Below are 16839 nucleotides of genomic sequence, written 5' to 3'. Positions count from 1 at the left end.
AGTGGATCAGCAGGTGCACAAAGAGGCCCCATGAGAACAAATCAATCACCTTGTTGCTTACCAATGTTAGCACCCCAACCACCCAGGCGCCCCTCTGTCAGAAGGCTAATAAATACCTTTAGCCATGGGGTCGATGGTAGACCAGGGCAGAGTCTTGCTAATATTCCGCCTCATATCAGGAGGCCCAGGAAAAGTCTGGTATCTGACACAGTAAATGGGAATGAGGGGGGTTTAGTCGTCAATGGCAACAACAACAACAACAGCTGGCCTGACGGCAGGGACGACCTCGACGTAGACAACCTACCACCTCCACCCCCAGAGGTTCTGATGGACAACTCCTTCCAGAGCACTGAGGGATTACCAGGTCATGAGGAAGATTCGGTTCGGAGTCTCCCAATGATAAACCAAAGAACTGGAGTCTCCCAGCGCCTGAGGGCATCTGTGCAGAATGTAGAGGTGCTGCCAAACCGAGCCGGCATGAGGCCAAAATCCATCAGTATCTCATCTGCCCGTCCTGTCAGGCAGGATGCTGTTATGGGGGCACAAGATGCAGAGCAGCAACCAGAAACTGATGTGGATCCAGACCTGGAGAAGGCTAACTGTCTCTATCAGCAGGCACGCAAGATCATTCACCTGCGCAATGCAGCAGAATCTCTTGACAAGAGAACTAATGCAGACCTGAGTGGCCAAGGGCCTTCACCCCTTCAAGCCAGAACAGGCCAGAGGTGTGAAAGCATTGACTTTTGTGAAGGTGAGATGTCCTCTTGCAGCCCGCCTGTGACAGCACCACCTGTCTCTAGAGTCCGCTTACCCCCGTCTTGCCCCTCTGTGCGCCACAGATTTCCAAGCCCTCCTGTGTTCAGACCTCAGTCCACCTCTAAGCCCTCATCTCGCCCAAGTTCTCCAAGAACTGTAACACGTGCCACAGATAACAACACTGAGGAGATTGTACCATCTGTGTCCTTTCATGATGCCCGTTCAGTCTTCTGTCGAAACGAGTCACACCACTCTCAGACCAGCTTCTCCTCTGGAAGACCATGGGGAGAGGTCTCCAGAGGCAGGCTGCCCACAAGAGGGACAGACAACTCTACCCGTCGCACCCAGTCAGAGCAGAGACCCAGTTTGACTTCCCATTCCGAATTTTCCAAAGATGGCAGCTCAGCTTCTGCTCAGGCCAAGGGAAGTGAGCCGGTCTCTACAACATACAGGTAATCTTACAAAGCTGTGGGTCCAGGTAAACCTCACTGGTCTCTGTTGCTGCTTTGTCGCCCAACTTTCCAAGTAAAAACTGACTCGTCAAGTTTTTACTTGAGCTTTGAGCTTGAGATAACTAACCTATTATTACTTCTGTTATTTTATTATTATATTATTTTATCTTAATACAAAAAAATATTTAAATGTATTTTCCTCTAAAACATAGGCTTCCGTGAAGCTAAAGGTGTGTTTCTCTATACAACTGACAGAATTTGAATTGGAGTTGTTGAATGAAAACAAACATTGATCATTGTCACCAGGGTGTCATTAATGTATTTAAAGCGGTCACCAAGGTTAGTATGACCTTTGGTGGTTGTTTACTTTGAATCCTCACAGATGGCTTTTGACTCTATCTGCTGCCAGTCTCACTGTTTAAGTGAATGACATCAACATGTCTGGCCATCTGCATTCCCAGCAGACACAAAACACATGACACCAGCTGGTTTATCTACCTGATGCCTAGCAGCACAAGTCATCCTTCATCTGTACATCAATTTTTCAATAACCCACAACTGTAATCTTTTTCTTCAAATAACATATTTTATATAAATCTTATGTTTTATGCTCTGCAACATGTGCAACATTCTTTATTATACTTGTACAAACAGGTAAAACAAGTAAATCCTCAGAACTGAAGGAGGGATGAGACACAGTATAAAACTCTTCACGTGATAGGAGGATAGAGTTGGGGCTGGAGATAGAAACACCTAATAAATAATTGTGTTTTTATATCGTTTTGAGTTCGAGGGATATGTCAATGTGCCTGTATGTATGTACAGTATGTCCCCATACTGTATATTTTTTAAGTGTGATACAGAACAAATAAGGACAGAAAAAATAGATAGATAAAATAGATAAAAAATCAATAGCCTAAATAAGCATGTACAGTGTGTGTGTAATGTACAGAACAAAAGATAAAAATACTAATAAATGGAAGGATCCGAAAAGCTTGAATGGGTCAAATAAACACTGGGCTGCAGACAAGAGGAAAAGGGAAAACCATTGAAAGATGGAGAGGCCCTGATACTCCAGGGGACCCAAGAGTCCCATGTTTACTATGTAGCAATTAGCTGAACACTGAGTTTTTATCAAATTCAGGTGCAATATCAACTAAGATATTAACTATTAACTATTAACTATATCTCCATAAAGTTGGGACAGGAACTTGCGAGAGACAGATTTAAAAAAAGAAAGTTATCCTGACTTAAATCTGGATAACTTTCTGGATCCTACACTCACCATAATGCAACAGTATCTTTCATTAGACCCTCCTTTTCTTTCTAACTTCACAACCCAGCTGGTAATGCATGTCTTCTCTTAAAAAAAAACCCAAAGTGTTGATAAGCCTGATGACATCACTGTGACATCATCAGGGTTACTTTTCTCAGATTTGTGACGTGGGGGTTTTATTTCCCATACGCAGATGTAATATATATACATATCGAACCTATATGACATATATGAACATATGAAACAAAAGCATGTATGTGAAAATTACATGTTAAACCTCTTAAAAATGGGAACAATTTCATATACTGACATATATCTATGATGACATGTCTATCCCATACAAATATGTATGTTTATGTATGTATGCTTACATTGTAGACATGTGTAGATATAAATCCATCCCAAAGCCTGTCACTATATGTTGATATTAAAAATCATCATATATATATATATATATATATATATATATATATATATCCAGGGGATGATGTGTCCATATGATAATAATATAGGTGACTTATATGGCAACATCAGTCTTAATATAGGGACCATATAAGTAATTTCTGTATAAGTTCATATTGTCCTCGTGTTGTTCATATTCCCTAATCAAACCTAGTGATACACAGAACACCAGAGACCATGACTTCCCTCCAGAGACTGGCATGAGACCTGGTTGGTTTCTGAGGTTCTGAGAACAGAATGATGCTTCCATAAATACTCTGCTCTCTGCTTAAAGGAGATTTGGAGGCAACAGGGTTCATAAAAAATTAACAGGTCAGGAGGTTTCAGGGGGGAGGGGTTTCAGTAAAGGCCTCTCAGGTTAATCTGGCCCAGCGCGGTAGAGAAAGGTCCGGGTTCTGTTTTATCTCAGCAACTTCTTTTATTTATAATATAGTTTAAAAGTAAATCGTTGTAGCTCTTTACTTCTGAACAGATTAACCATGGGGATTTAGTCACTTATCACTTTCAGTCACTAGTCATTTATCACATAGTGTTTAGACCGCCACAATAAAAGCCTTTTCAAACTAACTCTAATTCAAAGCTACAGCCACAGTGCCCAGTTTTATGTTAGCAGCTCACCTCCTGCCACTAGGAGAGGCCACCTGGCCTAATCCAGATTGGATTAGCTCTCCTAGCCCACTCTCCTCCCCTAAGGTTAAATGAGCTCCTCAGCCTGCTACCACACATAATCCACTCATCCACTAACTCTCCTCTTCCCCTCCTGTCTTGCTTTCCTATAGGCCGGGAAGCCCTCTGATGACAGGAGAAAACACCCAGTCAGATCCAAGCACTGCTGACACAACGGCCTAGAACCCAGACGTGATTGGCCAGGGTTTCTAAAGTGAAATATCATGTGGGAAGAGAATGGAGAAAGGGATTATGGATTAGCAGGATCAAGTTTAGCCCCTTTCTCTTTTCTCTCCTGTCCTAACAAGCAAGTCTTATCCCAAAAGTGGGTTTTAGATGTTTTATATTAATTCAAGTGGTTATTAAGGGCCTGAACATTTTTCTCTGATTGACCCCTGAAGACATTATTATTATCTGTCTTTCAGTTTTAGAGGCATATTTAATCTATACTGAATGTAAAATCTATAATCTACATTGAATTTGTCCAAAGTTAAATATACATGTACAAATGTTGCTATGGCAACCATTGGCAACCCTAAATATCCATTTAGTTCACTGTCGAGGCTAAGAGCTTGGGATTTGGACGTTCTATTGGCTGCTATACCAAAATTGAAGTGTACGCCTTTCAGTTAAATAACTATTCATTTTAACTTTTTTTTCTTTATTTTGTCTTTGGATGGTTTGTAATAGCTTCGTATCTGTGTTAACATGTTTTCTACCTGGATTGTGTCCCAATAAAAGAGAAAAATCCACCCAAAGCCAGTTCTATCATTTTCTAAAAAATTTTTAAGTTTCCGGGAATCTTTCAGGGTCTATTATGTTGTGACATTATTTCCTGCAACTTGACTGGTTTGGCGGAGACATTTGGAGGTAATTGTAGTTGATGTCCTAGGGCTCTTTATTTGGTCGATCTTATCCTCATTTGAATTGCTTATTTATGTATATTTGTGTGTGTGTGTGTGTGTGTGTGTGTGTGCGTGCGTGTGTGCGTGCCACAGAAAATTTAAGCCCCTCAACCACTTGGGTTGAGAGGGGAGAAATGATGCTTAGAGATACTTACAGGTGTAATAATGGTATAAAAATGACAGCAGCAGAGAGAAAACACAAAGTTAATGATATGAAGTAGAGTGATAGAAAGATAGAAGTGAGAGAGCGGGGGTCTGCCTCCTGGATTAAGCCTGGGAGCTGGTTCCACAGGAGAGGAGCCTGATAGCTGAAGGCTCTGTTTGCCATTCCAGACTTAGAAATTTGTAGGTGAGGAGGAGGATTTAGAATTCTAGCCTGGATTTCATGGAGAGCCGATATGATGGAGTCTGTAGAAATAAAGTGTTTATCCAAATGAGTATTACAAAAACAAAGAGTTAGAAAAATCTCATTCCTTCCAGTCGTCACCAGATTGTTAATCACTGTAAAAATAATTCATGTGGTTCAACTTCAGGGCAACCTTCAGTTGCTGCTTTAAAACAGTGAGTAGAGTCAAGTTGAAGATGAGTTTTGTTTCAGCTCAAAAAGTGAAGTTGTTGTTTAACTGATGATAATTTGCTAAATTTGATGCTCTGAGTTAAAAGAAATATGACATCATCAAATATTACATCATCCATTCAAGAAAATCAACTTTTTTTCATCAAACAAACAATTCCATATTATTTCAGCTGACAATTTCAAGAGAACTTCAGCTAAAGTTAGATTTACTCACATCTTTTATGGCAGAATTGGCAGAGAACAGTTCTTCATTTGACATGAAGATTGTAGCTGCAGCTGCTGAAGCCACTGCAAAGACAACAGATAAGACCGACTGTTCACAGTGGCTGCTACATTCATTGAATGAGTAAAGTGAATCTATGCAACTCATCATTTCAAGTCAAAACATTTGAAGAAAAATCCACTCATGTTTATAAGTTCTGAAGTCTGAACATTAAAATTACACACAATGAATAAAACTTGCACATTTTAAGGTAATGAAAAGTTGATTCCCCTAAAATCCTCTATGATTGTTAGCTGGACCGCAACAGCAGGTCTAGCCCTATAATATGGAACATCCCAGACTGACTGACTGACTGACTGATCATATTTCCACCACTGGTCAGCAGATTGCCTCGTCACTGAGTTGGAGTCTCTGGATCAAACAGGTTCTATTAGGGGGAGTTTACAGCTGCAGCTCATTGTCTCGAGACTTAGAGACTTGATTTCTAACAGACTGGGTATGAACCTGGTTCAGGTCTGGACTGTGTATGGATGCCAATCGGGGGTTTAGGGCTGTATCCGCAGCAATATGAAGTATTTTTTACTGTAGTCCACATTAAGCTCTTGTATGTCTCCCAAGATCCAGGTCCTAAGGTCTAATGAGATTTTGTTTTTAAGGTGTCTGAGGTTACTCTAGCAATGTATTTCCAAAATTCTTTCAGATAAGAACAATTCCAAAGCATGTGAAGTAAATTTACATCTCTGACAGTTTGGAGAGGCATTATGTATATTTAATGTAATCTATGAGAAGTATAATAGGTTCTATTACAATATCCTACACTTGTAACTTTCAGAAGAGACTGAGGCCAATTTAAAAGTTTGGTTAGAAGTCTTACTGACGGGGGGTGTAACTGTTTTCTTCCAACTTGCACTTCTGAGTGTTTAAGTCCTCATCTTATGTCTACCTGGTTGTGTATCTTAATGCATATTTGATAATTAATATACACTCTGATCACTGTTAATAGAAACACATGTCCACTTGTTTGTATGAATACATATCTCAATGTAGATTTAATTGACTGAAAATGTCATGGTCTAGCAGGCCTCCTCCTCTGTAGTTGTGTGGTTCCCTCTCTCTCTCCTGTGTCTGCTGTGGGGCGTGGCTTCAGGCTCTCCGCTCCACTCACCAATCTGCTCACCTGTTCCTGGTCAACTAATCAAGCTGCTGCAGTACAAGAAGCCGGTTCAGATATGATCTCCCCTCACTTTTTATATGTTGATGTGTTCCACTGCATTTTGTTGCCATGATGTGTGATTCAAGAGAACCGGAATAACCCTTGAGAAATGCTGTTAGCCAAAGGGCAGGAAGATATAAGCTGTGATTAACATATGTTTTTTACACATCCATCAACCCCTTAATTGTTGAAGCATGGGCGACTAACTGTGGCTATTATCACCTGCTAACTCCAGTCATGTAAGTGATCCAGCAGGTTCAACAAAAGAAAGCCACACTTTCAATTTAATGACACTTTTGCCAGGAAACGTGTCCAGGAGATCCTGTTCAACCTGTAAAACCCTGTGAAATAAAAGTTATAACCTGAAAATTAACAGACAGCAACAACAAACTGAGACTGAAGTTTTACTAAACCATCATTTCTTCTAGAAATCAGGATGACCAGTTTGATGATTAGAATCAAAATGAAAAATCTCTCTTACTACTGTTTTTACTTAAGGATGTTTCAGACTGCTCAAACTTCATCAAGTGTATGGACAAACATCACAACTGTTCCATTTATATACATAGATATATTGTGAAGGAAACACACATCTATAAGTGAAACTGTTTAATAATATTATGTTTTAAAAACGGGGAACAGCCCTCTTTATCTAATTACCTGGATCAAAGTGTGTGTAACTTGCACATTATCTGTAGCAGGTCCGGTACACCTGCCGCCATATTGGGGCTTCATTTCAGGAGACACTCCTATGGCTTGTATCAGAGGATTGAAAAAGACACCCTGTGTGGTTGTTCAGGTTGGAGGAGGTTCAGGTTGATTTAACTCTGTTTCCAAATGCGGCTCCGTCCCCCTTAAATGCACAGTCTGTAACTTTTTCCTCTAGGGGTCTCTCAATCAAAACATTGTTTTGTTGTTTTCCCCATGTTCCTTTTATAATTTATTATTTATATGTACATTTATTGTTAATAGTTAAATTGTTGATAGCACTGAAACAAATTATGAGTACTTGTAATACAAACAGTATGTGTTTATTTGCCTATAAAATATGAAGGCAAGGGGATACTGCATGACACATGGGTGTCAGGCTACAGCAGCATGAGGAAGGGATGATGACATCATCACAAAGGCAGAAAAAGAAAATGAGGTTTATTGCCAGGTAGGTTTTTACTTACAAGGTATTTGGCTTGGTGTTTGGTGCAGTATACAAGAAACATATTAACAGGAAATAACAATAAAAAGGTAAAATACTGACACAGTCAAAAAGATAAAATACATAGATACACATATCAAAAAAAATAAACTATGAAAAAACTATGTACAAAAGTGTTGACCAAACTCCTGCTGAGCAGGATGTGCAAAAGATCACAGTACAGACAATATGAGTTCTGTGCAGGGATAATACTCTGAGGTGTTACTGTAATGTGGTTGTTGATTGATGAGGCCAGACCCAGAAGAAAAGGCAGGTGCTGGTCCATCACTGAGGAGACTGGACTGGACTTCTGGTCCTGACACAGACAAACATGTGATAGGACAATTAGTTTAGATCATACAAGTTCTTTATATTCAAACATGTTGGGTCTGTTGTGTGTGTATAACAAATAGTGGGGATAAATATGAATATCCTAAAATAAATCCAGTATTAGACAGTGAATCCTGAACATGCTGGTTCTGGATCAAACAAACAGTCTCTTACTTTAAAAGAAAACTTACTGACTGTCTTAACAACAGCTGCTGGAACAGGCTAATTCTACAAAATCACTAAAACATCTGTCGACATCATCAATCATACATTTATGCCACTTGAAGTGTTTGTCAGTTCAGTTTGTCATTTGCACTAATGATACTTTTCACTACAGACCAACATTAGATGTTACTCACCAGTCTAACAGAAAAGTTGCAGCTCGTCATCAAACCTCATCTCTTTACTCAGAGCTCGTGTTTTCTTCTTTTCTTTGCTGTTGAACGTGGTTTCTTGTCAGAGCGGTCCTTAGAGATAAAGATCGCTTTCTAGGCACTTCAGACAGCTGTGTGTTTCTGTGATGCTTGTCAGGAGCTTTTTTTTTAGTTAGGAGCTGTAGCGTAACTTAAAGCAACACTGACTCACACAGCATCTCGTGTCATAAAGTGGTATTACAACACGGCCAGGGACGCAGCTAGTTAGTTAGCATGCTCATTTCAGTAGATATCTCTGAAATACAATGGAGGTCTTGGACATGACATCATCACTGTGGCTGCTTCACATACTATTGATAGTGTTAGTTCATTTTTTGAAAATTTTAAACTAAAATTCTGCCCTGATCTTACACATTACACCTTTAATCCAAAGACCTGGACCTATGTCAGCAGTAGCACACATGTCACTCAAGGGCAAGTTGTTCCTGTTGCTGTCTGCTGTTGGCTCTAAAGACACACCTTGTTCACCTGATATTATTGGTTAAAACTGATCAGGGTGTGCTGATGTAGGCACACATGATATTTTGTTTTACAAGAGGCTATATAAGAATACAAAGAAATAGATGTTTTGTCAGATATTGTTAAACAGTGGCACAATATGAGGATGCATGATAAGCCTTTAACTAGAAATATATATATAGAATCATAAAATATCTTTTTGTAGTAATTTTCAAACAGAAGGAAGAAAACAAAGAAGGAAGGAAGGACAAAGGGAAGAGTTAAAATTAAGACTGTTGTTTCTTCATCTGAAAAATAAAAAGCATCATGTGATAACTCTGTGATGGGGCAACTTGTCACAAAAGCACATTCTGTACTTAGCCATTTATAACTCTATATTAAAGGAGTAAAACTCTAAAGATTGTTCATTTGTGAACAGGAATTCATTGTTAAGTTTAATATTCATAATGAGTGACTGTAGGCTACTACGAGCAAGACATTGAGGTGAAAGTAAAAAGTGTGCCAAGATGCCCTTTTGTCCTTACAGCATCAGCAGTGTTTCTCCGGGGATGGAGAGAGTTCGGTTTGCTCTGGGTCAGATTGACTTCTGCTGTGCAGAGGCGCCTCCGGAGCAGAAGGAGCGCGCGCAGTGGGATTTCCTCTCAGTGAAGTGAGAGTTTGCAGGATCAGGAAATCCCACTTCTTATCACTTCTCTGGGAGAAGTGTTCCCGACTTCAAAACTCTGGCTGAAGAGAGCGCCCACTTTAAATCCACAGAGGAAGGTCTGAGCTCAGGCTGAACTAAAATTGTCTTCAATTTACTTTGTCGTCAAACTGCAAATGTCACATTCTGGAAATTGTATAATTCACTTTTGGCTGTTCAGTCACAATGGCTGCTGTGTTATAGCGCCCTCCACTGGCAAAGTGGGAAAATAAAAGTCATTCACCTGCTTCCTGTGGTGTTGACATGAGGAGTGACGCACAGTCTGTGTCTCTGGTCATCGTGTCTCTCCATGCCCGTATAATCTCGCTTTGTGTCTTTGTTAAATAGGCTTTGTCTCATTATCGTTATCATTAAAAATTAAAATTAAAATGAAGCAACATCTAATGCAGCAACTCCAGTTATGTCTCCCACCTTGATGTGTTTACCTGTGTTGGGAGAGCAGAGGACTGAGGGAGATGCCTGAGGTAAGTGCTGATTGTGGAGCAGCTGTGAAGCCCACGGGAAGCTGGGAAAGCTCATGAAATCTTTATCAAGGACATTTGCTGCGAAAAGCCACCTCGGGCTAATTAGCCTCAACTCTCAACAGAGAAAAGAGAAAAATATGCGGCAGATGAATAAATCATAGGAGCCACATGTTCATGTAAGTTGAAAAATTGAAATGATGAATGATATGTGCTGGGGTCGTTACCAGTATACTCCTTTATGTGCCAGTTTTTAAGTGTGATGAACAGTGAGTTTAAACAGTGAAGTATATCACTACTCTAGCATATTTAGTTCAGTCATAAATGGGCCAGTGGTATTTAAACACACAGTCTGTAACCTCTGACAGGTCAAGTATTAAAAAATGTTTGCTGCAGGGTGTTAACCAGTCAAATCACTTATGTGCGCAGGAGAACAGTGTCAGTATTTCCGACAGGACACGAAGGCAGCAGTAGCAGCGTGTGTCTACCGTGCTCGGAGAGGAACAGCAGCCACAGAGCGATGAAGGAACCTGGATCAGAAGTTCACCTGTCCGCTCTCTGCACACGGATGGTTACTGGCGACTTGTTCCGCGCGCTAACACGTGGGCAGCAAGAGTTTATTTTCTGAGAGTTTATGCATCACGTGAAGAGAGAAAACAGACAGAACACATACTGAAAACACGCAGGACTGTTGAAGATGAGAAACGGAGGCTTGCTACAGAACATCAATGGTAAGTGAACTAAACTTAGACCTGCGGGTTTAAGTGAATGGGTGGAGATGGTGGAGCTGAATGCTGTCTGTCAGCAGCACACAGCTGTCTGTCAGCAGCACACTGCTGCCTGCTGCAGCAGCCTGATGCTGTCAGGCCATCCAGCAGCTGCCCTTCACTGACTCATCCTCAGTCAGCTCTTTGTTTTATGAAAACCATGCAACTGTTTTCCAGAACGTAATTCATCTTACACCTTATTGTAATGGAACAGGACATAGAAAAACATCATCAAGTACCATAAGATCATAGTTTCATAAATAGCCTCGAACCTACAAGTAGTCTAATACTGCAGTCACAAGGTATTGAGCTGATGAGTCAGAATCAATCAAAATGACTATGAAACTACGGTGGGCACTGCTGGACAAAGGTAAAGCAAAGGTAACACCTTTAGACTGTGGTAACCTGTCATGAGCATCTTTTTAAATAAATAATAACATAAACTCACCCTCCAGGCAAGTATTAAGAGGGTCCAAGCCCATAGAGCCATTCACAACCCCGCCGCCCATCGACCTGCGGGTCTTCAGGCGCGACACGTTACAGGCTGAGAGCAGCTCAGAAACTTCTGAATGTTTGTGAGGGGTCAAACTGGTACAGGACCAATTTTTGTGTGAAGATACCACATCGCTTACTTCGTATCAGTACAAGTGGGTGCACTGAATCATTGTTTGTGTGTGTTTGTATGTGTGTGTGAGCACACGCAGATGTGTGTTCCATTATTCCCTTGTCATAGGCATCAGCCCAAGATCCGGTGTGTGATGGATATACCAGCACATATGTCCACGTGTGGACGCTGCCACATTACTGATATATTAATCTACTGATCACAGTTTTGCTGCTGAAAAGCCATTTGATTCAGAAAACAGTGACATCACCACTACACCACTAGCAAGAATCAATACATTGTAAAATAAACGCCTTTGGTGCTTTTATTGTTAATTCTTTGAGGATGTCTTGATGATGATGATGATGATGATGATGATGAGCGTTGGCCTGTGAGAGAAAGTAAGAGATACTGAATGCCAACAAAACACATGTCTAATTTTCTACTGTCAAGTTCACTGTCAGTGGTAATGATGTAATATTCCCAGTGGGCCCTTGCATGACAAGAGTGAGTATGACTTTGACATGGTCCTATAGTTTTCTGTGTGTTTTACCTCGCAGCGGTTATTCCTCAGCTAATGTAGGAGAAATATTCTATTAAAACACTGGCCCATTGTTTCAGTAATGTCACAGTATTTGAAAAGTATGTGTTTGGACGTATTTTCCATGAGTTGGATGAGAAAATCTGTGGTGTCGAAAGTGCNTGGACGCTGCCACATTACTGATATATTAATCTACTGATCAGAGTTTTGCTGCTGAAAAGCCATTTGATTCAGAAAACAGTGACATCACCACTACACCACTAGCAAGAATCAATACATTGTAAAAAAGCCTTTGGTGCTTTTATTGTTAATTCTTTGAGGATGTGTTGATGATGATGATGATGATGATGATGATGATGATGATGATGATGATGATGATAAGCGTTGGCCTGTGAGAGAAAGTGATGTCACTCATAAAAGTCTAAATCAGTAAGAGATACTGAATGCCAACAAAACACATGTCTAATTTTCTACTGTCAAGTTCACTGTCAGTGGTAATGATGTAATATTCCCAGTGGGCCCTTGCATGACAAGAGTGAGTATGACTTTGACATGGTCCTATAGTTTTCTGTGTGTTTTACCTCGCAGCGGTTATTCCTCAGCTAATGTAGGAGAAATATTCTATTAAAACACTGGCCCATTGTTTCAGTAATGTCACAGTATTTGAAAAGTATGTGTTTGGACGTATTTTCCATGAGTTGGATGAGAAAATCTGTGGTGTCGAAAGTGCACATTAAATCCAGGTTGTTTGCAAAGAAATACTTTCAACCATTTTATTAGCAGAGATGCAGCAGCATCGTACCTACCTTAGTTGCTATGGTTACTATAATAACGGTCATGGCTTGCTTAGGTTTAGGAAAAGATGGTGATTTAGGTTAAAATAAGTACTTCCTCAACATTAGACGATCTTTGTTGTCATGGTTACAATATAAACAGCTAGTTTCACATGGGAATCGAACACTGCTCTCCTGTGTCATATCCGCCCATGAGATGGCTCAGTGCAGGCCAGCGTTCAGGTGAGAGTGACCTTCAGAATTTCCTCCACTGAAGAAGAAACCAGGTTTTCATCTAAAAAGGCCTCAGACAAAGAAAGAGACCAGACCAGAGCACAGGTGGACTGGACATTAGAGCTGCCACTAACAACTATTTTTCTATCAATCAATCTATGGACTATTTTATCGAATAGTCGATTAATCTAAACAATTCATTTTCTTCCAGAAAATCTAAATGACACTGTGGCATGATCAATAAGTCCATAAACATTTTCTCACACACTTCTTCAGTGTAAATTCTCAGGCAGCACAGACGACTTTATGACTTTATACTAAAGGCATTAAAAAGCTCTGTCTACCAGTGAACAGACACTTACACATGAAGCAATCCTTCACACGTCTGTGACTGATCTCACTGTGCGCCATGAAAAATAATAATCACAAAACAACACTGATGAAACAAGACTGAAGGGATTTGAACTGTGATGTGCTCATCCTCCCAAAGTCAGACACCAACCAGCTGATTTTATCTTTATCTTATTCATACACGTATTGATCCAGCTCACACTATTGCTGGCTCTTTTTAAAAAGAATACATTCACAACAGGATGTGAATCGATTGTTCTGGTTTCTCTCAGCCAGTTGCTCAATTTACAACAATCTGCCACATTTTAAGATTCGTGGTGAACTGAGATAATTAGTTAGACTTACACACAGACAGCTTTCCTTCAGCTTTTCATCACACTTCACTCTTAGCTTAACCAGCGTGATGTTGTTGTGTAAAGACACCGGGAGACAGCGGACAGAATAGATGAAAGCATCTCATATTGGCCTTTTACTTTTTATTGCACTTCCTTAGTAAAGTTCAGTATTAGTTGTGTCAGCTCCAGTAATCTTCAGTTATTTTTACCTCACCTGCTTCTGTGCAGTCTCTCTGCACTGCTGTTCGCTCCGTGTGTGTGTGTGTGTGTGCATGTGCGTGTGTGTGTGTGAGTGTGAGTGAGAGTGTGCAGACATGCAGATTCACTGGTGTTGGCTTCTTTTTTACCTTCTTCTTGCTCTTCTTGCTCCGCACCTTCTCATGGCTCACTTTTATGCCCCTGTCAGGGACAAAAACAGTGAATTTAGAGCATGGTTCTGAATGGTCTTGTATGGCTCTTGGAGGTTTTCAGCTCTATATTTGACCCAGATGAAGGATTTTAGTCGTCGGACGTCTGGATCTGAAGTTATCAGAGAAACAAGCTGAGGAAATGTTAGACAGCTCAGCTCCCAGCTGCTGGAGACGTCCTGTCCTGCTATTTCATGACATCACCCAACGCCGTCTTTTGTTATTGTTTTGATTGAGAGACACCTAGAGGCAGAAGTAGTAGTAATTAAACCTTTCACTGTCACACTCTCTCTGTCTCTCTGTTCAAAACAGAAATGTACAAATCAAAGTAAAAAACTAATTTTCCTGTTCCACTACATGAGGGGAGACAACAACAGAATGAAAGTGAAAACATGTCAGAAAACCTCCCTCAATGTTTGACTGACTGTAAGAGAAAACACGGATTAACTTGATGCTAAAATGAAAATATAGATGTTCTTGCTTCACTAAAAATGATAGGTGGATTTATTTTGGCCTTGCCAGCTGACTGTGCTGAGAGAGTTCCGAGCACTGACCCGTCCATCACAGTGAGAATTACATCCTGAAGGCAACTGTCAGTCTGTCTGAGTGACAAACTGAAAGAGTGATATTAGCCTCTGCTGGAAGCCAAAAGATGAACCAGGACCCACCATGAGAAAACTACACTCAGCCTCACAGACGGTTTCACAGCAAATAGAACAGATTGTGTTACTTTTAACCTACAACAGAAATGTCCACTCTCTTGTAATTATAATATTTTCAATCTAATATTTCATAGATATTGAATCATTAAAGATTTGTGTCTAAATTATCCCGGCTTCATGTATTAGTGCCAATTGCGGCCCCTGGAACAATATTTTGTGGCCCCCGGCCTGAAATCAAAGCTTTGTGTTAGTGCGGCCTGCGCATTTTTTCTCACATGCATCTGGGCGTTCTAGGCTCGTGACAACAACGCGAATTAGCAATTGGTCACTTGTAACATGTTTGGCTCACCGAGGGAAAATATATCCTGTCACCTAGTGCAATACGGTTTTTGTCAGCCCCAGTCATGTCTTTTTCAAAACCTGCCGCGAAGAGAAAAGTTGGCGAAGAGCACAGACAATTTCAGGAGAAGTGGGAGACGGAATATTTTTTTGTTGAGCAGAGGGGCATCCCAAAGTGTCTAATATGCACGGATAAAGTTGCGGTGCACAAGGAGTATAACTTCAGACGTCATTACTGAACTAAACATGCTGAGGAGTATGCAAAATACCTGGGAGATGAGGGAGAGGACCGGGTCGCCAAACTTAAAACATGTCTACTGAGGCAACAAGATCTTTTCAAGAAAGCAAGCAAAGAGAGTGAAGCGGCTGTCAAAGCTAGCTACGTGGAGAGTGAGATGATTGCTAAGCCAGGAAAGCCATTCAAAGACGGCGAGTTCATCAAACAGTGCATGTTACAGGCATAAGTCAAAGTTCAGGTCCAAACTTAAAGATGAGCATCTTAAAGTCATACTGAGGGTCTCAGTTGCTTCCTCCCTCAAGCCAAATGTGGCTCAGCTGTGTGAGAGGAAGCGCTGCCAAGTCTCTGGCAGCAAGGAGTAGGAGGAAGTAAATGAAGCCTATGTTCTGAAGAACTGTTCATGTTCTGCATGTTCTGACTTGTTAAGATTGAGAAGATTGGATCAGTTGTACTTTTTTTTTGGAATACTTGAAACCCTTTTTTTGTGGAACACTTGATGCGGCCCAGCCTCACCCAGACTCTACCTCCAGCGGCCCCTAGGTAAGTTGAGTTTGAGACCCCTGGTGTAAAGCTTTCTGGCCATTTCAGAGCGGCAGAACAAGCTATAAACCAGTGGCGGCTGCTGGTCTTATAAGGAGGGGAAGCTCATTTTCGGCCTACATCATAAAATGTGTCCGTTTATTTATATGTAAATTCGCAGAGTGACAGAAGAGAGTCGCCAAACACAACGCTAGTCGTTTTTAACAAAGACAAAGTCGCTGAGGATCAGTAACGTCTCCAGATCAACTCCGAACAACGGAATGAAAAACTTGAAAAATGCTCCGGTGGATGCTTATACTTCAAGATCGCTGATTCGCTCATTTCGCTGTCAATCAAAAAGGGACTCAGCCTCAGACAGATCATCCAATCATCATGCAGAAGCCGAGCGTCCGGGCCAGCCCACTGCCCCATAGACCCCCAGAGACGCTGAGCGTCCGATGGGCGGGACAAAGCCCAGCATTTATCCAATGACTGTCTAGTTTCGCTGCAGTGGAACAACCCACTCTGTGCTTCCCCATTGAAGTCAGTAGACGCTCGGCGTCTACACTGTGTAAAGCACTGTGGCGCTGCGGGGATGAATGAGAAGGAAGTCGTGTCGGTTACCTGTGATAAGTAGCTGATTCTGAACAAAAGATGAACGTGTTCTAGTGCATATTTAGTCAATGAAATGTTCACACACCAGCACATATTTGACCACTTATTTTGTTGACATTTTAGGGGAAGCTGAGCTTCCCTTGCAGTCTTAGAGCAGTCGCCACTGCTATAAACACAACACTAACACACGTTATGACTTCTTCTTAAAATGTTGGAAAACAGTTGCACATGTAGCAGACAGACAAACATTATTATTAATCTGGTTTTGTGTTTATGGTCAGCTGACAAACATCAAACCAACATCACTCTCCTTTCTGCTTTGAGTCTTTTACCAGCTCGTCTCCA

The 16839-nt window shown here is 40.9% G+C and overlaps 1 protein-coding gene across 1 annotated transcript; it reads left to right on the top strand.

The window, feature by feature from the left end:
* The first annotated feature begins 340 nt into the window (after nt 1-340).
* LOC111216340 lies at nt 341-4354 on the top strand. Its single transcript, XM_022737842.1, has 2 exons — nt 341-1208; nt 3726-4354. Exons 1-2 carry the CDS (start codon nt 397-399, stop codon nt 3793-3795), a joined length of 882 nt encoding a protein of 293 aa, XP_022593563.1. The 5' UTR covers nt 341-396; the 3' UTR covers nt 3796-4354.
* Nucleotides 4355-16839: the final 12485 nt, after the last annotated feature.

Source organism: Seriola dumerili, unplaced genomic scaffold, assembly GCF_002260705.1.
Source record: "Seriola dumerili isolate Sdu_G_001 unplaced genomic scaffold, Sdu_1.0 BDQW01000025.1, whole genome shotgun sequence".
NCBI lineage: Eukaryota > Metazoa > Chordata > Actinopteri > Carangiformes > Carangidae > Seriola > Seriola dumerili.
This window is presented reverse-complemented; position numbering and strand designations above follow the sequence as displayed.

Coding starts and splice junctions, on each gene's coding strand:
- LOC111216340 (XM_022737842.1), top strand. CDS start 397: ATGATAAACCAAAGAACTGGAGTCTCCCAGCGCCTGAGGGCATCTGTG. Junction 1,209..3,725: donor CCGGTCTCTACAACATACAG/GTAATCTTACAA, acceptor GCTTTCCTATAG/GCCGGGAAGCCCTCTGATGA.